Source organism: Mesocricetus auratus, unplaced genomic scaffold (assembly GCF_017639785.1).
Source record: "Mesocricetus auratus isolate SY011 unplaced genomic scaffold, BCM_Maur_2.0 Super-Scaffold_15014, whole genome shotgun sequence".
NCBI classification, from domain to species: Eukaryota; Metazoa; Chordata; class Mammalia; order Rodentia; family Cricetidae; genus Mesocricetus; species Mesocricetus auratus.
Window position 1 is genome coordinate 3,693,922 of NW_024429186.1, and position 25,597 is coordinate 3,719,518.

At 39.7% G+C, this 25,597-nt stretch overlaps 1 gene segment (V, D, J or C); it reads left to right on the forward strand.

Moving 5' to 3' along the window:
- Positions 1 to 569: 569 nt before the first annotated feature.
- LOC121139518 lies at positions 570 to 947 on the forward strand. The segment is given in 1 exon segment: positions 570 to 947. A coding segment is annotated over 1 exon segment (378 nt).
- The last annotated feature ends 24,650 nt before the right edge of the window (positions 948 to 25,597 follow it).

Genomic DNA, 25,597 nt, shown 5'->3' on the forward strand with positions numbered 1-25,597 from the left:
ATGGTCTATTGGAACCTCATATATTATTTGCATATATCTGAAAGGAGGCTGTAGATTCCAAACTCAGCATGTTTTAATTTCTCAACACTGTTTCCATCATCACAGCCACCATCTGTAAATCAATCTGATAACCTTGGCACTTATTGGAGTCACTGTCTCAGACCTGAAATCTATGGATATTTTGGGTCCTGATGTTACAAACTAAGCTTCTGTAGAGGGCCTAGGTAAGGTTGCTATACATATCCTCAGAGAGGATTAGCACTGGAACCTCAGGATCCTGCTGTCTAACCTAGGTCTCCTCTAGCTTCCTCTCCAGGCAGACTAGGTCCTTATCTAAGAAGTACACTGCTCATGAATATGCAAATTACCTGACTCTATTATGGTAAATGCAAGGACATCCACAACTCAGCACAGCATAAGATCTGTGTCTTCTCCATAGTTACAGAAGACATACATCCTCATCATGGAATGGAATGTCTTTCTTGTGTCAGTAACTACAGGTTACTGAGGAAGGAACAGGGACTAAGGTGACAAAGATATATTTCTATTTCTCCTATTTCTCCACAGGTATGCACTCCCAGGTCCAGCTGCAACAATCTGGTCCTCAGCTGGTGAAGCCTGGGTCCTCAGTGAAGCTGTCCTGCAAGGCTTCCGGGTACACCTTCACTGAATACACTATGGAATGGGTGAAGCAGAAGCCTGGACAAGGCCTGAAGTGGATTGGATCTATTATTCCTGAATATGATGCTGCTGAATACAATCACAAGTTCCAGGGAAAGGCCACACTGACAGCAGATAAATCCTCCAGCACAGCCTACATGGAGCTCAGCAGCCTGACATCTGAGGACTCTGCCATCTATTTCTGTGCAAGAGACACAGTGTTGCAACCACATCCTGAGTGTGTGAGAAACCTGGCTGATCAGGAAACTACCCTGGGACAGCGATGACAGTGAACATCATCCTGTGGACTCCCTCAGAAATAAGCAATATGAATGTGTGTATGTCTGTCTCCTCCCCAAATACCTATATTGTTTTTGTCTACTTTGCAAAGGGCATCCAAGTACAAAGTGGTGTTAAGTTACTATGCTTCTAGAGTACATCATGTCCTGACAAATTCCTGTCCAGGGACTGACTGCATTGAAATGATTCTTCTTTAATAAAACAATGTAAAAGGGAAAACTGTGATGATGAATTATGATGAAAATAAATCTGAATTTTGAGTGATGGAAAATTTTGCAGCAAGAGCTGAGAATAAATTGTAATACACATTTGACCTGTCAATTCCTAATCACCATCATATGGGCAAATAAAACTCCTTAATTTTTAAATCGTAAGTGACCTCAAGATATATTGTTGACTCTGGCTGTTTGGTCCAGCAGAAGTTTCCATGCCTTAAAATGTAACAGATATTTATATCAAAATGCACCGTTACTTAATTATAATTCCTGTAAGATGTACAAATGTATCATTAAATTACTTTTCACACAACTCATTCATCAACATAGCCTTCCCAGTCAATATACCCAGCTCTACAGTAGCAGGTCTTTACAGAACAAGAACCTACATTGCTAGAGCATTAACTCTTATAGTGCTTTGGATTCCTGATGGTCATCCTCATTCTATAGAGTATTTTGTTTTCAACAAGTGCGTGAGTAACAGCCAGCATGGAGACCAATGAAACTTGTTAGTTCCCAGTGTTTGAATCAGTGTGATATCTCATATTTCAGAATATTAATTTTGGAAGTTCCTAAAGTATATGTCATCTCCCATTAAAATATGAATGTTTCATGCTTGATATGTATACATTCATTTGAGGAATGCATTGTGACTGGCGTGGATCCCCTTGGCCAATTCTATGTTAGTATTATAGAAAACTACGCTGAATCTAATTTACTACTTGCCACAGCAGTAAAGTATCCTCCTATATTCCACCAAGTGAATGGACTAGATGGCAGGATATCCTTCCCCTCCTGCCTCTGACTGAATCGGATTCTCTGATGTACCGGGAATGTGTCTGTTAGTGACTGTGAAAACTTGACTTAAGGTCTTAGCTGCTTTTTGCTGGAGAATTCACTTTGAAACCAACTTTAGTCACTTGCTGTATGCAAACAAGTGGAAATCAGTGCGGCAGTTCCACAGGAGGCTGGGAATAGATCTACCCAACCATCAAATTCACCACTCTTGGCCATATACTGCATACATCGTACTAGAGACACTTGCTCAGACATGGTCACTGCTGTTGTATTCATAATAGCCAAAATTAGAAACATCGTAGATACCTGTCAGTACTGAAAATAGAAAAAGAAAATGTGGTAAAATTACTGTAAATCCTTAGATCTATACCCTTGATATGCCTACAAGACAGGTTGAAGAAACTAGCAGTAGAATGATTGCAATGATATTCTGCTATATCCATAGGTCAGCCATCATAAGATAACTTCATGCAATATAGAGGAATACAGAGACTAACTGGAGAATGTGCCAAAGTGCAAGACAGTGGAATATGCCATGTGATGTCTCCTTTAAATCTGTCCCCACAGTGCTTAGGAACACATGCTATGGAGTATGCTCACATATTATAAATTCCAGAGAGAATGGAGGACACCAAGGAGACAAAGCTTTCCAGACAGAACAGGCTTGATGTTGCTATGAACTCACTGATGTTGTTATTTAAGAAAAGTGGCATTCGTGAGAAAGACATCATGCAACAGGGTTCAAGGCGAGGTTTTTATGAAAGAAAGAAATCATTAAAAAGGCAAAAGAAGCCCAGCGAGCCCAGCTTCAGGTGAGATTGGGTCTCCAGCTGGGAACCCCCCCCCACTCCCATCCCTTGATCTTCCAGGCAGCTCCTGGCATCCAGACCCGCCCACACAGGAAAGACATCAGCTCTTCCAAGCCCCAAACCCCAGTGAGTCCAGCTTCAGGAAAGACATCAGCTCTTCCAAACCCCAAACCCCAGCGAGCCCAGCTTCAGAAGACCCACCCACACAGGAAAGATATCAGCTCTTCCAAGCCCCAAACCCCAGCGAGTCCAGCTTCAGGAAAGACATCAGCTCTTCCAAGCCCCAAGCCCCAAACCCCAGCGAATACAGCTTCAGAAGACCCGCCCACACAGGAAAGACATCAGCTCTTCCAAGCCCCAAACCCTAGCGGGTCCAGCTTCAGGAAAGACATCAGCTCTTCCAAGCCCCAAACCCCAGCGAGTCCAGCTTCAGGAAAGACATCAGCTCTTCCAAGCCCCAAACCCCAAATAGCCCAGCTTCAGCTTCAGGAAGGAAGGAGACCAGTGGAGACAGAAAGACCCCACCAGCATCCACTGGAAGAAGAGATGGGAAGAAGACAGAATAAGACCTCACTCAGCAATAGAAAGACCAACAAGACCCCACCAGAATCTAGGGATCCAACACCAGCAAGACCCGAAAAGGACTACATAGATGAAGGAGAGGAGACAGACCTTAAAAATTATTTCATGAAGATGATGGAGACCCTCAAAGAAGAAACGAGGAAATCCCTTAAACAAATTGAAGAAAAAACAAACAAAATATCCATGAAATGGGGGAAAACTTCAAGAAATAAACAAATCTCTCAAAGAATCTAAAGAGCACCAAGAAAAAACAATCAAAAAATGAAGGAAACAACTCAAACAGTTGAAGGATTGAAAGCTGAAATAGAAACGATAAAGAAAACACAGAATGAAGGGATGCTGGAAATAGAAATGCTGGGTAAATGATCAGGAACTACAGATGCAAGTATCACCAATAGAATACAAGAGATAGAAGAGAGAATCTCAGGTGTTGAAGACTCATTAGAGGATATAGAGTCGTCAACCAAAGAAAAATCTCAAAACCAACAAATCCTTAACACAAAATATCCAGGAAATAGGGGACACCGTGAAGAAGACAAACCTGAGAATAATAGGTATAGAAGAAGGCGAAGAAATACAACTCAAAGGTACAGAAAACATGTTCAACAAAATCATAGAAGAAAAGTTCCCTAACCTAAAGAAAGATATGCCTATGAAAATACAATAATCTTGCAGAACACCAAATAGGCTGGACCAGAAAAAGAAGTTACCTCACTACATAATAATCAAAACATCAAACCTACAGAGTAAAGAAAAAAATATTAAGAGCAGCTAAAGAAAAAGGCCAAGTAACATACAAAGGCAGACCTATCCGAATTACACCTGACTTCTCAATCGAAACGATGAAAGCCAGAAGATCATGGACAGATGTCTTACAAACGCTAAGGGAACAAGGATGCCAGCCCAGACTACTATATCCAGCAAAGCTCTCAATTACCATAGATGGAGAAAACAAAATATTCCATGACAAAGCCAGATTTAAACAATACGTATCCATGAATCCAGCTCTACAGAAAGTGCTAGAAGGAAAACCTAGATCCAAGGAAGATAGATACATTCACAAAGACACAGGCAAGATATAATCCCACTCTACAAAACACCATAAGAAAAAGGGAGGAGAAACTACACAAAATAACTTCACTAACAATAAATCAAGCACAAATAACAATCTTCAATCAATGGTCATTAATATCCCTCAATGTCAACGGCCTCAACTTGCCTATAAAAAGACACAGACTAGCAGAATGGATACGAAGACAGAACCCTACCTTCTGCTGCATACAAGAAACACATCTCAACATCAAAGACAGACGTTACCTCAGAGTAAAGGGTTGGGAAAAGATTTTCCAATCAAATTGTCCCAAGAAACAAGCGAGTGTATCAATCCTAATATCTAACAAACTAGACTTCAAATTAAAATCAATCAAAAGAGATGAAGAAGGACACTTCATATTCATCAAAGGAAAAGTACATCAAGATGAAGTCTCAATTTTAAACATCTATGCCCCAAATACAAAGGCACCTACAATAGTGAAAGAAACACTCCTAAAGTTCAAAATGCACATAAAATCTCACACACTAATAGTAGGAGACTTCAACACTCCACTCTCACCGCTAGACAGGACCTCCAGACAGAAACTTAACAAAGAAACAAAAGAACTAATAGAAGTTATGACCCAACTGGGTTTAACAGATATCTATAGAACATTCCACCCAAATACAAAGGGATATACCTTCTTCTCGGCACCACATGGAACCTTCTCTAAAATTGACCACATAATAGGAAACATTGCTAATCTCCACAGATACAAAAAAATTGGAATAACCCCCTGTATCTTATCAGACCACCATGCATTAAAATTAGAATTCAGCAATAACACAAATCGCAGAAACCCTACAAACACATGGAGATTGAAAAATGCACAATTGCACCATCGCTGTGTAAAGGAAGAAATAAAAAAAGAAATTAAAGACTTCCGGGAATTCAATGAGAATGAAGACACAACATACACAAACTTATGGGACACTTTGAAAGCAGTGCTGAGAGGAAAGTTTATAGCACTAAGTGCCCACATGAAAAAACTGGAGAACAGTCATACTAGAGAATTAAAAGCACAGCTGAATGTCCTAGAACAAAAAGAAGCAAACTCACCCAGGAGGAGCAGACGCAGGAAATAATCAAATTGAGGGAGGAAATCAATCAAGTAGAAACCAGGAAAACACTGAGAAAAATCAATGAAACAAAGAATTGGTTCTTTGAGAAAATCAACAAAATAGACAAACCTCTGTCCAAACTAACCAAAAGACAGAGAGAGAGCATGCTGATTAACAAAATCAGGAATGAAAAAGGGGACATAACAACGGACTCTGAGGAAATCCAGAGAATCATCAGGGCATACTTTGAAAATCTGTACTCCACAAAATTCGCAAATTTAAAGGAAATGGACAATTTCCTGGATAGATATCACTTGCCAAAACTAAGTCAAGAACAGATAAACAATCTAAACAGACCTATAACCCCTAATGAAATAGAAGCAGTCATCAAAAGTCTCCCAAATAAAAAAAAACCCAGGCCCAGATGGCTTCAGTGCAGAATTCTACCAGAAATTCAAAGAAGAGCTAATTCCAATACTCCGCAAAGTATTCCACACAATAGAAGCAGGAGGCTCACAGCCAAACTCTTTTTACGAGGCTACAATTACCTTGATACCCAAGCCACACAGAGACACACCTAAGAAAGAGAACTATAGACCAATTTCTCTCATGAACATCGATGCAAAAATACTCAATAAAATACTCACAAACCGGATTCAAGAACACATCAGAAAAATCATCCACCATGATCAAGTAGGCTTCATCCCAGGAATGCAGGGATGGTTCAACATTAGAAAAATCTATCAATGTAATCCACCATATTAACAATCTGCGAAAGAAAAACCACATGATCATCTCACTAGATGCTGAAAAAGCCTTTGACAAAATCCAGCACCCCTTCATGATAAAGGTCCTAGAGAGATCAGGGATAACAGGAACATACGTGAATATAATAAAAGCAATATACAGTAAACCAACAGCTAACATCAATCTAAATGGAGAGAAACTCAAGGAATTCCTCTAAAATCAAGAACAAGACAAGGCTGTCCACTCTATCCATATCTCTTCAATATTGTACTTGAAGTTCTAGCTACAGCAATAAGACAACAAAAGGAGATAAAGGGGATACAAATAGGAAAAGAAGAAGTCAAACTTTCACTATTTGCAGATGATATGATTGTTTACATAAGTGATCCAAAAAACTCCGCAAGCGAACTCCTAGAGCTGATAAACACCTTCAACAATGTGGCAGGATACAAGGTAAACTCAAAAAAATCAGTGGCCCTATTATATACAGATGATGAAGTGACTGAGAAAGAAATCAGAGAAACATTACCCTTTACAATAGCCAAAAACAGCATCAAATATCTGGGGATAATGTTAACCAAGGAAGTGAAAGACCTGTATATCAAGAACTTTGTGTCTTTAAAGAAAGAAATCAAAGAGGATACCAGAAAATGGAAAGATCTCCCATGCTCTTAGATTGGTAGGATCTACATAATAAAAATGGCAATCTTGCCAAAAGCAGTCTACAGATTCAATGCTATCCCTATCAAAATTCCATCACAATTCTTCAAGGACCTGGAAAAAACATTAATCAACTTTATATGGAAAAACAAAAGGCCCAGGATAGCCAAAACAACCCTATACAATAAAGGAACTTCAGGAGGCATCACCACACCTGACTTCAAGCTCTATTATAGAGCTATAGTCCTGAAAACAGCTTGGTATTGGCACAAAAATAGGCAGGTAGACCAATGGAACCGAATCGAAAGCCCTAATTTTAACCCACACACCTATGAACACTTGATTTTTGACAAAGAAGCAAAAACTGTACAATGGAAAAAAGAAAGCATCTTCAACAAATGGTGCTGGCATAACTGGGTACTGGTATGCAGAAGACTGCAGATAGATCCATGTTTATCGCCTTGTACAAAAATTAAGTCCAAATGGATCAAAGATCTCAACATAAATCCAACCACACTGAAACTTTTAGAAGAGAAAGTGGGAGATACTCTTCAACGAGTTGGTACAGGAGACCACTTCCTAAACATAACACCAGTGGCGCAAACACTGAGATCGACAATTAACAAATGGGACCTCCTGAAACTAAAAAGCTTATGTAAGGCAAAGGACACAGTCAACAAGACAAGAAGGCAGTCCACAGAATGGGAAAAATATTCAATAACCCCACATCTGTCAGAGGGCTAATCTCGAAAATTTACAAAGAACTCAAGAAACAAGTCTCCAAAACACCAAAGGATCCAATTAAAAGGTGGGGTACAGATCTAAATAGAGAATTCTCAAAAGAGGAGGTTAAAATGGCCAAGAGACACTTAAGAAAGTGCTCAACATCCTTAGCAATCAGGGAAAGGCAAATCAAAACAACTCTGAGATACCATCTTACTCCTGTCAGAATGGCTAAAATTAAAAACACTGAAGAAAATTTGTGCTGGAGAGGATGTGGAGAGAGGGGAACTCTACTCCACTGCTGGTGGGAGTGCCAACTCGTACAGCCTCTTTCTAAATCAGTGTGGAGATTCCTCAGGAAAATGGGAATTCATCTACCGCAAGACCCAGCAATTCCACTCTTGGGCATATATCCAAATGATTCAAATTCATACAACAAGGGCATCTGCTCCACTATGATCATAGCAGCATTATTTGTAATAGCCAGAACCTGGAAGCAACCTAGATGCCCCTCAACTGAAGAGTGGGTGGAGAAAATATGGTACATTTACACAATGGAATCTTAAAATTCGCAGGTAAATGGATGGCACTGGAAGAAGCCATCCTGAGTGAGGTAACCCAGTCACAAAAAGACAAACATGGTATGTCCTCACTCATATGTGGTTTCTAGAGAGTCTGGGAAACAGGAAAGAACCTAAAAGATATGCATATATGCATAGTACCCAAGAGAAGAGGATTGAGACAAGATCCTCTGAATGGATGGGGAACATGGTGAGGGGTAAGGGGGAGTAGGAGCTGGGAAGAAGAGAGGGGGAGAAGAGAAAGACAGAGTAGGTCATGGGGGAACAGGAAGATGAGTGGGTGGGGGTAGAATAGGGGGAAGAGGGAATCATAGGTTAGAAGAGGGATCAGGCACCAGAGTGACCTCCAGTGATCTAAAGGGATAACACCAATTGGCAAGCTAAGCAATAGTGGAGAGACCACCTCAAATGCCCATTCCTGATAGTGATCTAGATGTCTATAACCCTCCGGGAGCCTTCATCCAGTGGGTGATGGAAGCAGAGGCAAACACACAGTTAAACACTGAACTGAACCCAAGGAACCCACTGGCAGAGAGAGAGGAGTGATGAGCAAATTGTCAATGAATGGGCTGGCAAAACCAGCAGAGACAGCTGATCTGAACAGGGGAGAGCTCTTGGACCCCAGACTGACAGCGGGGAGGCTAACATGGGACTGATCTGGACCTCCCCAAATGTGAGTGTCAGTGAGAAGGCCTGGGCAACCTAAGGGGCCTTGAGCAGTGGATTAGTGTCTATCCCTGGAATACAAACAGTCATTGTGTGCCCATAGCACATAGACAGATGCTCTCTCAGCCTGGACTCTTAGGGGAATGCCTAGACCCTACCCGGAGTGAAATGAAAGACTCTAGATATCTCCTATGTGGAAGGAATTGGCAATCGGGTGGGAGGCTGGGGGGGGAAGGGGAGTACGGGAGGAAGGGAGGGAGAGGGAACTGGGATTGACATGTAAAACAAGCTATTTAAAATTAAAATTAAAAATGATATAAAAATAAATAAATGCATATACATGTCATAATAATAATTGAAGAATAATAGGCCATTAATATGACAGTGGAGACATGGGAGTAGTTAGCGGGAAAGAAGGGAGACTTGATATAAATACATTACTCAATAAGAAATTCTCAAAAACTGAAAATATTTACATGAATAATTTGAATAATATATAATAAATAGCAATGAATTATTGTCAATTATGGTTACCCTGCTGTTCTGTAGAACACTGAATTTATTCCCTTTGTCTGTGTCTTACTACCCATTATGAGACCATGTTCCTTCTCCTCACTCTTCCTCACAGCCAGGACCTAGCCTTCTAGTCATCTAAGAAATCAGCTCATTAAAGCTCCAACTGTAAAGGGAAAAAAAAGGCAAAAGAAAATGGGAGACAGGCCTTGAAGACAGGAACAGCAGTAGACAGGAGAAATGAAAGAGGAGGAGAAAAGAGAGGGAACTGATAGAGAGAGGGAGAGAAAGCAAGAGAGAAAAGGGTGTGAGGTGGATAGGGCCCTTTTAACGGGGACCATTGTCAATGTGCACAGGTACTCCCCTTAATGGCTGCAGTTGAGGGTGTTTCCTGTCAGAACCCCAAGAACAGACCAGTACTGATGCTGAATGCTAACATCTGAGACTCTGTGACAGCAGAGTCTAAACCAGATGGAGTCCCAATGCTTAGCTTGGAAGCAGACACAAGGCACCGGCTATAATCCAGTAGCTATCTTCAAGTGTTAGCTTGCTCAAAAAGACAACATATTTTTTCATGGATGGTGTCTCACTTGGTAAATAAACTACTCTTAAGGAAAGTCCTGTCCATAGAGTAGATGGCTGACAGATAATGATCTCATTTATGTTCCTGGATATTCTTTGTCTCGTAATGTTTCTCAGGATTTTTCCTCTGACAAGATTTATATGTATGATTTGGTTTCTACTTCTGTATTTTATTGGATCTTTTCATGTCCAAACTTGGGACTCTGTGTATAATTTTTCCTCTGCTTTTTTGGCAATTTTTGCTTCGTTTTTTTAGTTCTGTTCAAGTTTGACGTATCTACTTTATCTCATTGATTCAGGTTCTTTTGCATTTTCTAATGAAAGATAAAAGTGGAGTATATTTGTATGAGAAAAGAGTTGGGGTATGGTTGCAGGATTTGGGTGTAGTTAGACAGTAAATATATTGCAATATATGGAAAATTTATGAAAAATATAAAAAGAATTATGTATAAAAGAAAGAAAAAAAAGTAGAAATAATGAAAAAGAAAAAGAGAGATAGTAAGTAAGGAAGAGAGAATTAATTTAGCCATGTATTTGTTGTGTAAATCTCCAATCTGCTTAACAACTTGACATGCACCCACTGCGGTAATGATGACAAGGTTTTTACATAAGCAACCAACCTAATTCTGATTGGATCTGAGGCCAACTACAAAGGAGGAAATCTATGTCTGGTTCTAAATACTCTGACAAAAACCCACAGCTAAGGAGCTCATAGACCCCAAACAGGAAGCATTATTTTTGCTTAATAAACTAAATATCCATATTTGTACACATAGAGAAATTCTATGCTCAGACTCAATCAAAGTACATTTTCTGTAAATTAAATCGTGAGAATTCCAGAAACTAATAATTGTTCAGGGTGTAGAAAAATACAGAATGGTTGTATACTCACCCCTCAAATTTCAATAATCACATTAGACTCAGACCCTTGTGAAGTATAAGAGATGATGGGAGAAGGGCTGTAAAATACTATGACCGGGTCATGAAAAGTTGTGTACACCCTTAATTCAACAAAATCTACAGTTGCTTACCCTGGACCTGTGCATAAACATCCTGTCAGTAATGTGGTTTGGTCAATGGAGTGGTTATTGTGTCCTACAACCTCTCTTATGAACTAATGAATCCTGAAAGATTGTGGATGAACAAGGTATTTATTATATCTTACTTATTTTCTATTTTCTTTAACAGGATATCATATTGAGATCTATTATTCCATTAGGCTTAATTCCATCACTATTTGGACATGCCTTGTCAAAATTAATGTCTCTTAAAACAAATCAAATTTAAATGAACAATAAAAGAATCTTGTGTAAGAAAGGAGGGCTGACAAGGACAAGAGGAAAGAAGGAAAGGTGCGTGTCATAAACATGTATTTAATTGTTTGAAACTAATTTTATTAAATAGAAGCAAACAAGCAGCAAAAATGAAACATTTTTGTTTTCAAATTGAATTCTGAGGTTTCCTTTTAACCCAAATTTTCTCAGCACAATCAGCTCTCAGTAGATAGTGTGAAGATGCTTAGGAACACGAGGGGGCACTGTAGACCCACCTTTCACAAGGAAAATAAATGGAGTAAGTTAGAGAAACTTATTCAGAGTGAGGATGTCTTCTGAGACTCCACAGTTTCCTGCCCTGTCCTTAGATAACTGCAGAGACCATGCAATACATGTGAAGTAGGTACTGTGAAGAGTCAAATTTTAGTATTTGCTATGCTATGGAATCTATGCTAAGGAATACTGCACATAAAAGTTTTATTCATTACATGGTCCCCTTGTTAAATAGAAGAAGGTCAATTGCACATACATAAGAATGATAGAAAATTCCAAATATGTCATGTGGTCGTCAGAACCAACATCAGCAGCATTAGTAAATCTATCTGTAACAACTTTCCACCATCAGGGCAGGTCTTCTCAGCTAAAATATTTGACTATGACTTGGGATCTCAAGCTTTGAATTAGAACCACACTGTTTAACCCATGTAATTCTTATAGGCAAGTGTAGGAGCCCTGGTCCCAAGTGTTGTCTATTGTTCTGTGATTCCCTCAGCTCAGAGGAAAGAGAGAAGAAGAATATGGACATGATTGCATAATCTGAACTTCATTATAGATATTCATCATTCATTTTTCTGTGAATGCTTTCCCTAAAATGACAGATTGTTAGTCAAACTTTGAATACTTAGACCTTACATATGATTTTAGTGACTTGGGAAAAAATTAATTAAATAATTAAAGAATATTCATTTGTACATTTAGGATCCTGAAAGCACAAAAGTGATGTGTTCACACCTTACAGATATCACTACACAAATTATGAATTTAGACAATGTTCCCTACAATATCCTAGGTTTCAAGACACATTCACCTGTTTAGAGCATGCTGGACTTCAGGTAGCAGCTGATTACTCTCTTTGCAGTCTTATGTTTGATGGAAGAATGTCCTTCAATCTGGTGTGATTTCCAAGATATATGCACAGCACCCATCCTACTGGTCAGATTTACACCCAGACTTTTCATTAAATGGTTAAGAACCACACAACCACTTTTAGATTTTAGAATTTCAGCATAATGGGGGAGAATGCTGATATTTTGTCATGAGACATTCACTTTCAGTCCATCGGCCGGATGATGTTTGCTGTTCACATTCTACATACCACTTCTGGTAGCAGACTTTACACATCAACTAAATGCATGTTTAGTGGCTGCTCTAATCTATGCATATCTCGAATCAAATTGCTTACATCATCAACATATAACATGCTCACCTCAAATGAATTTCAGAACTGTACCATCATTTTCAGTCCAAATACTTGAGAATTTCTGAAGATGAATTGGTAGTACAGGTTATCTAAACACATGTTCTTTATAAAGTGCTTCCACCTCACATGTCACAGTGATGAACAGGAAGACTGAGACATGTCTGCAGCAATGATTGGAAATATATTATATAGACCTTTATGTTAATTATATCTGAGTTTTGGAATTCTGAACGTTGTTAATTAGTTAAGAGAAATGGTCTGAGTGCATGAGTTAATCTGATACAACTTTATAGTAGTTTTTTTCTAATTTTAAGCCCTTATTGGCAGGTAGAGCTAATGTACATTTATATATGGTTTTGTTATATTAAGTTAAATCCCTACATTTTAATTTTTGAACTGCATAGTCCATACTTGTCCTCATGTTTTCTTTTGCCATGGAACCTGAAACATTTCAGGTATGTCTGAAAAATTTGGGAAATATGTCTATATCCACTGAAGGTCATATCATGGAATTCAGAAAGAAGACCACACTATTATGCCCTCCATGAAGAAGGCATCTGAAACACCACATCAGTGTTCCTGCTTAGAAATGAAGTTCTCTCTTCAGATAATATGTTGCCTGCCTTCCATATATCCATGAATCAGAGGTCCGTGCATCTCTGACTCTCTGTCCCCTTCATCCAAACTTGATGATTTTGTTTCTGTATCATCCAAACCAGGATCATTTCCCTTTGATAATGATGATATCTGTGATGATTTTGGAGTCTCATAGAGACACTGTCAGATATCACCAAATATTGACTTGCATAACTTTTTATATATTTAAATTAAAAACAAGCTTTCTTCACATATCAATTCCAGCTTCCTTTCCCTCCCCCTCCATTCCCACACTCCCCAACCGGCCCCCTGCCCCCCCCACCCAATCCCCACTCCATTCCCCAGGGATGGTAAAAACCCTCCATGGGGAATCTCTAGAGTCTGTCCTTTCATTCTAGGAATAGTCTAGGCCCTCCCCCAAGTGTCCAGATTGAGAAAGCAACCCAAATTGGGGGATGGGTGCCCAAAGTCCATTAGTGTGACAGGGATATATAATGATACACTACCCAAAGCTCCATAGATTGCCTAGGCTAGCTCACTAGCACCCACATACAGGGGGACCTGGATCAGTCCTATGCTTGCCTCACAGCCATCAGTCTGGGGTCAAAGATCTTGCACTTGTTCTGATCAGCTGTTCCTCTGGGTTTCACCAGCGCAGTATTGACCACTTTGTTCATCACTCTTACCTCTCTGTCCAGGAGTTCAGTTCAGCGTTTAGCTTGGGTGTCTGCCTCTGCTTTTCTCTGTACCTGGAGAGAGGTACTAGGATGGTATATAAGATGGTAGTTAAAATCAGGGAGGAACATTTAAAGTAGTCTTCCACTATTGCTTAATTTGCCATTTGGTGACATCCTTGTAGATGTCTGGAAATCTCACTAGTGCCAGATCTCCCCTCAAATCTAGAATAAGTCCCTCTACTATGTTAACTCTTATCCTGCTCTCTGCTATTCTCCAACTCAATCTTCCTGCTCCCCTATGTCCTCCACTCACTTTCTGGATACCTCTCCTGAACCCACCTTGATCCAAATCTGCTCATTATATCTTTCCGCAAGAGAGTGGAGTTTGGTTCCATCTGTATCTGAGGTCAATGCGGGTGGGGATTTCTGATGACTGAAGAGCTAAATGTCACTGCAGAACCTGGTGTTTACTTTTCACAGATTTCTGATAGTAGCTGGACTTCAATGGGTATGAAGTTTGGTGTCCCAAATCCAGGAGGTTCATAGAGTCCAGGGATCACCAGATTTGATTTTGTCTACTTTCCTTGATCCTCAGTGCACAGCCTCACCCTTAATTATTTTAACACATAGCCAATATGAGTTGACTGCAACAATCCTTTGATAATCAACACCCTCTTCTCCAGTTTTTGAGGCTGAACTTCACAATAAGCTCTGAAGGAAGTGAAATAAACATACTTGCTTAAAGGTACAAAACACAATGAAGCATCATAAACAAACATAAACCAAGACCCATCACCAAGCAACCAGTTCCCTCTTGAGAGAATTAAAAATTTCAGAAATGGCTGAAATATCTCAGAAAGAATTGGAAGTCTTACTATTCAAAAGAACTAATAACCACAGAGTTAATTAACAGACACGATAATAACAAAAATCTATGTGGGGTCTTGACAGGATGACCTCCAAAATGAGTGAAACATTTAATAAATGTATTAATCAATTTAGCAAAGCTCAAAATATGGAGGGAGGGCAGCAAGGAGATTGAACAGTGAAAAATCATTATACAAAAATGCTTGAATTGAAGGAGATAGTCATCCAAATAGAAACCACAGCAGAGATCATCTTTAACATGCAAAACCATGCAGAACGAATTTCATTGATGTAAGATGAAGTTAAATAAATAATATAAACATTTACAAAGAAAAAACTAAGTAGCATGTAGTCGTTGTGTCTGTACCTGAAACCACACCCAAAGGTTGTGACCACCACAGTAAGTTGACTGGCAAGTCCAGATGTAACTACAGTAGCAAGAGTGATATTTCCAAGAAGCAGAACACTTCTCAAATTTACACAAAGACGTAGGCTTCCAAATACAAGAGATATGTTGAACTCCAAACATACATAATCATGGCATATTATAACCAGGGTGCCAAATATACAAAGTAATGAAACAATACTAAACAATACCAAAAGAAGTATAAAAAAAAAGAAAACAACTCACAAAGGCAGAAATATCCGAATACCCTAGAATTTTCATTAGCAACCATGAAGGCCAGAAGGGTATGGAATACAATTTTTCAAGCTCTGAAAGCAAGCAACTCTGAGCCAAGAATTGTATAACCTGCTAAGGTATCTGTGGTGACATTCTCCTCCACACCTGTATCACTGACCATGGCCCTTTGGGCATGGTCACGGGTGTGGACTTGAACGGTGATAAGGATTAGCTTTGGGGCTGGGAGATCTCTCGATTTCTGCTCGGGTTGGAGAAAATCTGTGTGACAGGGTCACCATCCTTGGATTGGGAACCTGCGGCAGTAATTTGTTTCTTGTGAGAGTGCGTTCTCCCGGAACAAGCTTCACTTCACCTGTACTGAGTCTAGTGAATCTTGACTCCTATGTGATAGGTATCTTTCAATACTGACAGAGAAATTAATTTTAAGACACAAACACAAACAAGGCATCATGACTACTAAGTCAGTACTGCAGGACATACTTAGTGTGAATAGTTTTCAGGAACAGAGACGAATGGTCACAAACTAGAAGCAGAGAAGAATCAACCATGCTCCTCCACACAGCAGCCCATCAAACCCTCAAGACTAATGTGGTAACAAGTAAAGACAAACTAATATTCCAGGAAAACAGGACACCATCCAAAAAATTTATAGGAAACAGCAAACCTCATTCTATACTGACCTTAAATGTAAATGGCCACAAACGTCACCAAAAAAGATACAACAAATGATGAAATAAAAAAAAAGAAATAGAACCACCTATACTCTGGGTTCAAGAAACACAGTTAAACACATTTAGTAGGCATACCAAAAATTTCATTATGAAAGAATTGTAAGAAAACTGCCAAGAAACCAGAAACACAAGCAAGCTTCTGTAAACATTTGACTAAAATGGATGTGATTAAAAGGGGTGCTACATATTAGCACTGGAAAGAATTCCTCCAGGAGATACAGCAATTATAAATCTTTACACACTTCTTTGGATCACAAACTTCATAAGACAAACACCAAATGACAAAAGTCCACATAGGTACCGATACAATCATAATTTGGGACTTCAATACCCTACTCTCAAATTTAGATAGGTCTTCCAAACTAAAAACAAATAAAGAAAATTCAGAGCTAAAATGATCTAAGGATGAATTGGACTCAACAAACATATTTCACCTAACAGATAGGGAGTATCCATTTTCTCATATGGAAACTTCTCAAAATCTATCACATTATAGGACATAAATCACAATAATTGCAAAAAATTCCAGATAGTTCCTTTTTTCCTCTGCTGGGTGATGATAACTTCTGGCTGTTGGGAGCTAAGTCCTCCTCCTGGCTGTGCACCCTCAGGAAGAGCCTACTCTGAGCTAAAAGAGGACATAGTGTGCAGCTGTCACTGAGAATTCCTTTAGTGTGTCAGTGGATGCATTCAAGGACCAGTTCTCCCTGAAGTCGAGTTGAGCTCTGCTACCACTGAAGACACATCCCTTCATTCCACTGCAGCAAACAGAGTGGGCAGGTTCCTTGTGTGCTCACAAACATCCTCAATCTGACGATGCTCAGGACCAGCAGGGGGAGCTGTAGACTCAACTTTCACCAGGAAAGCAACTGTACTAACTGTAAGAAACATCTGGAGACTGAGGGAGTCCTCTGAGACCCTAAGGTTTCATGTCCTGACCTCAAATAACTGCCGAGACCACCCAGTACATGTGATGCAGCTACTGTGACTAGACTCTGAGTGTGAATTCAGCAAAAAATTCTTTGTTAAGTAATATTGCACATGCAAGTTCTAGTGTTTACAGGGAAACTTTATTGGAAGGACAAACATCCATTGTACATACATATAAGATGGTCAAATATTTTCAAACATAAGTTGTCAGACATCCAATCATCTTAATCACAGCCATCAGCATCAGCATCTGTTAGTCTATCTGTAACAACTTTCCACTGTCAGGAGGTTTTTTTCTCAACTGCAGTATATGACTGTGACCTGGGATCTCAGTCCTTGATGTTTCACACCAGTGTTGAGCCCATGTAGCTCTGCTGTTGGAGAACTGGTCCCAAGGTGTTACACACACACTGCCCTGTGCAGTCCCTAGGAAAGGGGAAGGAGAGAGGGAGAAGCTGGGGATAATCACACAGTCTGTCTTTCACTGCATTTGGGATTTCATGTCTCATATTTTTCTGTGAATAGTTTTTTCTAAAAGGAATGGTTTTATGTCAAATTGGTAATACCAAGTCTCATATATGGTCGCTGAGACTTGGGAAAAAATATCAGAAGAGCATACATTAAATCCAGATAGTCCCTGTTACCACTCAGGACCAGAAAGTAGAGACAACGATACATCCTCACTTCTACATCACACAGCTGTTCCTCAAACATGAGTTCTGACAGTGTTTCATTTGATATCCTGATGCACAGTTCGCCTCCATCTGTTCACAGCTCTCTGGAACTCAGCTAGGATGAGAGTCCTCCAGTCTGGTGTGATGTCCCAGGTGTATGTACCGCACCTGTCCTATGTAGAATTTCATCTTACTATGGAGACTCATGAGGTTAATGGTGATTTCTCATAAGGGATTCGCTTTCTTTCTAGAACCAGTTTCTTTCTGGTATACTAGTGAAGGAATCCTCCTATGTGTTTATGGATAGAAATGATTGAACCAATGTGTAATTAGTTAATGAAACAAGAGAGGACATGAAGAGGGACAGAGACTTACAGGAAAGTCCCAAGAGGAAACAGTGGGGCACACTGTGTATAGATATTATCATACTATGTCTTATACATGGATTAAAATTTAAAAATATAAAATATGTAATGTGAAAATAACAATTTTACATAGTTTTAGAATTTACATACTCATGTATTTTTTACTCTTTGTTATTTTTCCCATAATCTCCTCCCTTCATTTTCTCTCCCCTCCTACTTTACCTTTATTCTACTAGACAACTCACTTACACATCATCTTGTATTTTTATTCATAGCTGTAAGCATGCGATATCTAAAAATTACTGATGTGAATCTCATTTAATGTCTGATTTCTAAGATCTCCTTAATTAATGCATTTATCTCTAGTTCCATCCTAAATGATGTAAGTTTCATTTTCCTTGAATATGTATAACTTCTGTTGTGTTGTTTATGTAAACATTTCTTCTTGATGAGATCATCTGTTGATAGATACATAGTTAATTTCCATAATTTTGTTATTGTGATATTGCTTCAGTAATCAAGCTGGTTACTTTATTTCTGAAGTATATTTGCTTTTGTTCATTTGGGAGAGTTTTTCAGTATACAATCTGGTGGACAGGCTTGTCCCAGGTGGAACCACTGTCTCAGGCCTGACATGCTTTGAGGCCTCAGGTTGTGATGTTTCTTCCTCAGCATCATCTGAGGTCCCTGGGAAGAAGGATGCTCCACATATTCTTAGAGAGGATTAGGATGGGATCTCAGCATCCTGCTGCCTGACACAGGTGTCTACCATCTTGTGCTTCAGCTGGACTAGGTCCTTATCTAAGAAGATCCCTGCTCATGAATATGTAAATCATGTGAGTGTGTGGTGGTAAATACAGGGATGCCTACAACAAAAACAGCATATGATCAGTCTGCTCTCCACAGTCACTGAGCACACAGGTCCTCGCTATGGGATGGAGTTTGATCATCCTCTTCCTGGTGACAGCAGCTACATGTAAGGGACTCCAAGACTTGAGGAGGGGCCATGCTCTCAGGTGACAGTGACACCCACTTTGCCTTCTCTCCACAGGTGTCCACTCCCAGGTCCAGCTGCTGCAATCTAAGTCTGAGCTGGTGAAGCCTGGAGCCTCAGTGAAGCTGTCCTGCAGGGCTTCAGGCTACACCTTCACTGACTTTGTTATGCACTGGGTAAAGCAGAGGCCTGGACAGGGCCTGGAGTGGATGGATGGATTTATCCTTATAATGGTGATACTAAGTACAATCAGAAGTTCCAGGGCAAGGCCACACTGACTGCAGACAAATCCTCCAGCACAGCCTACATGGAGCTCAGCAGCCTGACATCTGAGGACTCTGCACTCTATTACTGTGCAAGAGACACAGTGTTGCAATCACATCCTGAGTGTGTCAGAAACCCTGCAGGAGGAGGAAACTGGCCTTGGACTCAGATGACAGAGAGGAACAGCCTTGAGATTTGCTCATAAATCATCACACTGAGTGTCCCTTTGTCACTTCCCAGACTTAGAGGGTTTTGTCAACGTTTCAAGTGGACTGAAGGGAATAAGTTACGTTGATTTCCGCTGCCGTTAGACCTCACCATACCTTGATCAGGTGTTTAACAGTGACATTATCCATGAATATTATTCCTTTTTAAAAAAGCTAATATAGGGTAAACTGCAGCAATACATCATGATGTTCATAGCTCTTATATAGAAGGGTCTGGAAATGATTCTGGAGTAGCTATGAAAGGAATATAAATTAGATTATTCCCATAAGAGTCAAACCAATAGAATGTGAGCTAATTAATGCCTGTTTCATATTCCAATTTGTTTGCCTATAGCAAGCAAAGTAAGTTTGTGGGAAGGGATCCGATTGATTTGGGGATAGATGATAAGAGAGACTTCAGTCTTTGGAGAACTTCCATGACTGCATGTAAGGCAGGGAAAGAGCTTAGGATATTTTGTAAATGTGGATTAACATCCATTGTTACCAAGGAAGAATAGATAAGAAGTAGCAGGGAGGTAGAGATGTGAGGGAGAGAGGGGGAGAGAAAGACATAGACAGAGAAACAGAGAGACAGAGAGACACACAGAACATAAAGAAGAGTGCATATGCATGGGGAATATCTGGCAAGAGTTTGATGGGGGATATGATAAAATATATTGTATGACAAAAACAGTAAATGTTATAAATTTCTTCATGTTTTTATTAAATTGAAAAATCCTGTATGCACATATTAAATAACAGAAGGGAACTTGAGCCAAATCACAAGCCTCCACTAACACCCTATGTCATTCTTACTCACTGGAAAGAGTCACACACTACACAGCTCAGATATTTTTCTTTTGGTCATGTCCATCCCCGCTGAAAAACATCTGTCTTTGACTAAAACATTCTCACATTTGGCTAGGGGACCAGTGACAGTATTCCCACAACAAATAGAAGAGAGAGAATAACGCAAATGAAAATCTGGTGGACTATGAAGCTGAAAACTTTCCATTTTGTTTGGTTTGGAGTGAGAGACAAACGTTCAGAAAAGAAAACTGAGTTTTGTATCACTGGATACAAATCACAGTCCTGGATCATCTTGGCTGAGAACAATTTTTGTTGTATAGAACAGCTGGGCACCTGGACCCTGAAATCATGCTGGGGAAACCTCAACTGAAAATTCCCTCGTGTTTTGCTCTTATCACTCCTCTGTTAGCTGAAATTAAAGTGCAAATATTCTTTTTTATGTACTTCTTCCTTCAGTTATTGAATGAATATGATATTTTATATACATTCAATTTCTAAGAAGTGTGATGAATCCCATCTAAATTTACTTTACCTACAGTTATATTTTCCCCATCTGTTGCAAGTAAAATTTCTAGATCATAATCCACGAAGCTGTGCATGAGTATCATCCAGCAAGTCTTGTGAGAAGAAGCCCACTGAGATGGCACCATCTAACTGTGAAAAGTCATAGAATTGAACAAAGACCATGCAGCAGAGTCTGATATCCACATTCTAGACTTGGATGAATCCTATTGATCAGCCTTACCCAGGATCAGGAACTACTTCAATAAGAGATCAACCTGATGAATATGGAGCACAGGCCAGCAGGCGATGACCATACCTCAGCCATTCAGTTTCCTAAGGAACAGGTGCAAAGACAGAACAGCAAGTGAGGTCACCACATGCATCTGGAATTTCTTCCTTTTGCCGACTCACATATCACCCTGCTAAATGAGTGAAACCTGTCCAAGAACAGATTTGTTCATCAAAGGACTTAAGGCAGAAGAGACTTCATATCATCAGCTCACTGCATTTAGCTGCTTTAAATGAAGTCACTTTCCTGCAGGTGCCACAGAAACAATCATAGTTCACAAGAACTCTTAGCTATAACAAAGTTTCTCTAATAGTCTAATGGTCTACCTGTAAATGAACAACCTGAGAACTGAGGACACGGCCACATATTACTGGACTAATGACACAGTCAGGATTGTTCAGTTTCAGCCCAGACAAACACCTACCTGCCAGGTTTACGAAGTCAGCAGGGGGCGCTCTGCATACATATAGCCTATTTTCTAATATAACTGATTTTTTTTCCTGTTTTATCTGAGTGTGCTCTCCATCTGCTTGTTTTCTGGGGGATCCTTTTGTCAACTATCGACCCTAGGAATTGATCATGCCTCTGAAAAGGATGAGTTCTTTTTTGACCAACATTCTTAAAACAAATATTTAATATTCATCATTGAACAAAATGCAGAATGATTCTCTGTTGTCACCAGTATCAGCTGGTAGGGAAGATCAGGAACCTCAGGTGGACTTTTCACTCATATGGAGGTTGGGGCAGATCCTGGATTGGAGCAATGTTGGTAAATCAGAGGGAACCAAGTGGAAGGGGAGCCAGGCTCAGTCACAGTAAGCACCTTGATTTGTTCAATCCACTCTCCTTTCTGGAAGGCTGTGCATATAAGGGTAAGAAGTGATTGAGTTGTTATTTTAATTAAAGTATTTTCATTACAGAATCCTTCATTGTGTATTCTTCCCTGTGTTGAATCAGATAATTCTACTTCTGACTTCTGTGCACTAACTCAGAGCTCAGCTGCTCATCTGTAGCTAAGGGATGGCTGCTGTGTGGTCTGGAGTCTGTGTCCTTCCTGTGAGCTTCTACTGTGGATCTCAGATTCTGATCTGGTTATGAATCCATTCTCACTACATTCAGAAGTTTCTTGGTGAATCTGCTTTCAAGACTCAGAGTGTGAGCAGTTTTATGTTGACAACAAGGATCCAAATGATTCTTGGTTGGTGATTATCTATGTGTATGCTCATAATAATATTTGAAGAATATTTTGGAGAAGACATTTTGATCAATGTAAATTCTGATAGGCACTTGCAAATGAAAAGTTAGTTTTCTTCAAGGGAATGTCCACAAAACAGACCACTGTCTAGTGTATTTCCATAGCAAGCAGTAAGCAGCCTACACAGAATCAACTCAGAGGCATTTTTGTGGTACTTTGCCATGTAAAGTTAAGTGAGGGATTTCCTATTATTAGTTTATTTGTTTATCATACAGGTTATTCATTTGTATAGTATGACTTCCACTTTTTGGTTTTCATGGGATTCATGAGTGTTTGAAAAAAATCTACCACAAGATTAGTAAATATAATGAAAAACCTGAAAGAAATAATTTCTAAATATAACACCTGTAGGACAGCTAATTTACTCTGCTATTCACATAATTTATTTGAAGACCTGGTTTATTTTACTGGCAGAACTGAAAAAGAGTCTGAAATTTTACAGTTAATGCTTTACCCCATATTCACAGCCTTCCCATTCCAAATACCCTGTGTGCAGCTCAAGCCTTTCACAGAGTATACACTTACACTGACAACCATTACCTCTCTCCATTCATTGGCTCCATGGCGCTCTTCTGCTACTGTAGAGCACTTGGTTTTGCTAAAATGAAGAAACATAAGTAGGTCGACCTGGCACAAGGGAATCCCCTTAGATTAATATATGCGAGATGTCTCTTTACTCAACTAGAGTTACCCAAGTTTCTCTAGCAGACAATCCTCCAACAAATATGAATTTGTGTGACGAATATGGATGGCATCGTACTAGGAATGACTTCCGATGAGTGTGGTTTCTCTTGACCAATTATGTGACAGTATGTTTACAATCCTCTGCTTAATTCAAAATGCTTCTCGAAATATTCTATGTAAGTGCAATGATGATAGTAGACATCGTAGAAACACTAGGAGACTCTGGATTCTGTCCCCAAAAGAAAATATGCTCCTAATCTCCAGGGGAAATTGGAGACTCCCTGCATGGCTGGTACCAGCAATCTACTAAGATAGGCTTGCAGAGGTCTGGATACAAGTAAAGACTCTTGGGTCAATTCATGAGTCTGTTGACAGGCTGTCAGTATCAGTGTCTGCTTGTCATTCATAAGTCACAAATGGGCATATTTAAAAGAATCCAACTATACACTGACATGTCCAAATATAAATGCATTCTCTGCATGTTTTTTAATGAGAACATGTGTTGATGCTTTTCCCCAAGGTTGATTGTAACTTATATTATCAGAAATGATTTTGCCATTGTCACAATGTTTACGTCCTTTGTTATTGCCAGGAACAATGCGGAACCTGTCCCTGTTTATGCCTGACAGTGGCCAATTGTCCTTGTCCTTAGGTACTACAACAGATGTAAAAACATGGCCTGGTGAAGTCCTCAGAAATCTGGTCCTTACCTGCACTGGCCCTGCTTACTCCATCATACTCTGATACATACTGAGGTTGAGTTTGTCCCAGAAATCAGGCTGTGGTCCTGGGAGAATGATGTTATCATGGAGGCACAGAAAACAGGTCGTTCTTCTTCAGGTTCAAATTCACCTTCAGAAACCCATCTGAGGAAGAGTTGTCCTCAAGTCTGACTTATGTGTTAGAAGTGACAGTCACATACACTCTGATGACCACACAGGGGGACATCTCAGTCAGGCCAACAAGCACTTCTGCTGTGGTCTCAGGAAGAGCATTAGTGCTATCTCCAGCAGGAGTCCCACAGCAGCCTGGAACTCTGGGTCAGACAAGAAGCAGGTGCAGAGGGAGCTAAGCATTTGTTTCCTTTGGGACCTTGAGCTTAACCAGAATAATAACAGTTTCCATTGAAAAACCCAAAACTCTATATGTTCACCTATCAAAATATAAAACTGTTTTAGACATGTCTACTTTCTTTATAAGCACACATACTCATCTTTACTCCTGCAGTTTGTCACTTATATGAGCAGAAATAACCCTGCCATTGTCACCAGTGTTAGACACTGAGGAATGATGAGGGTACCTGTTGATTTCATTCTGATGAGAGACAGCCCATCACTAGGATTATATGTTTAATAGTTGCGATTCAGACAGGAGCCCACAAGCAATCAAGGCTCAGTGAATAAAGTTACAAAAATTTCACATCTGACATGGCTCAGTCTATATTGTTTGTACCCCAATCCCTGAGATGATCTGGACTTTTCCTCTGACAATGAATTTCTCTTTTTCTTCAACTTTAACTAATTGCAACAAGCAACTAATTGCTTTTCTTTTCCAATAGAATTCCAAGACCTCCTTTTAACCCAAACTCTCTCTTCAAGATCAGGTCTCAGCAGAAAGTGAAAAGCTGTCACTGAGAAGTCTTTCAGTGTGATAACAGACACATTCAATGACCAGTTCTCCCTATGTGTGAGATCTGCTACCACTGAATTAAGCCCTTCAGTACATTACAGCAAAGAAAGAGAGCAGGTTTCCTGTGTACTCAGAAACAACCTCATTTTGAGGATGCTCAGGACCAGCAGAGGGAACTGCAGAACCACCAAAGACAATATAGTGAGACAAACATCTGAAGAGTGAGGGAGTCCTCTGAGACCCTAAGGTTTCCTGTTCTGACCTCAAATAACTGCTGAGAACATGCAATACAATTGGTGCATCTACTGTGAGACTACTTCAGACTTAGTATAATAAAAGTTCTTTGTTCAGTAATATTGCACATATATGTTTTAGTCATCAGATGAGAACCTTATAGGAAAGACAAACATCCATTTGTCATACATACAGGAAGGCAACAAATTTGCAAATAGACATCGTCATCAAAGCCATTATTAGCAGCATCTTATTCTATCTGTAACTTCTTCTGTCCCCTGGGGGAGGCGGTTTCTCAATTGGAATATTGGACAGTGACCTGAGATCTCATTCCTTGAAGTTACAGCCACAGTGCTGAGTCCTTGTAGCTCTGCTCTGGGAGACCTTGTCCCAAGATGTGATACACTGCCCTGTTTAGCCTTCTGATCAGAAAGGAAGAAAATTGGGATAATCACACAATCTGTCCTTTTCTGAATTTAGAATTTCATGTATCATTTTTC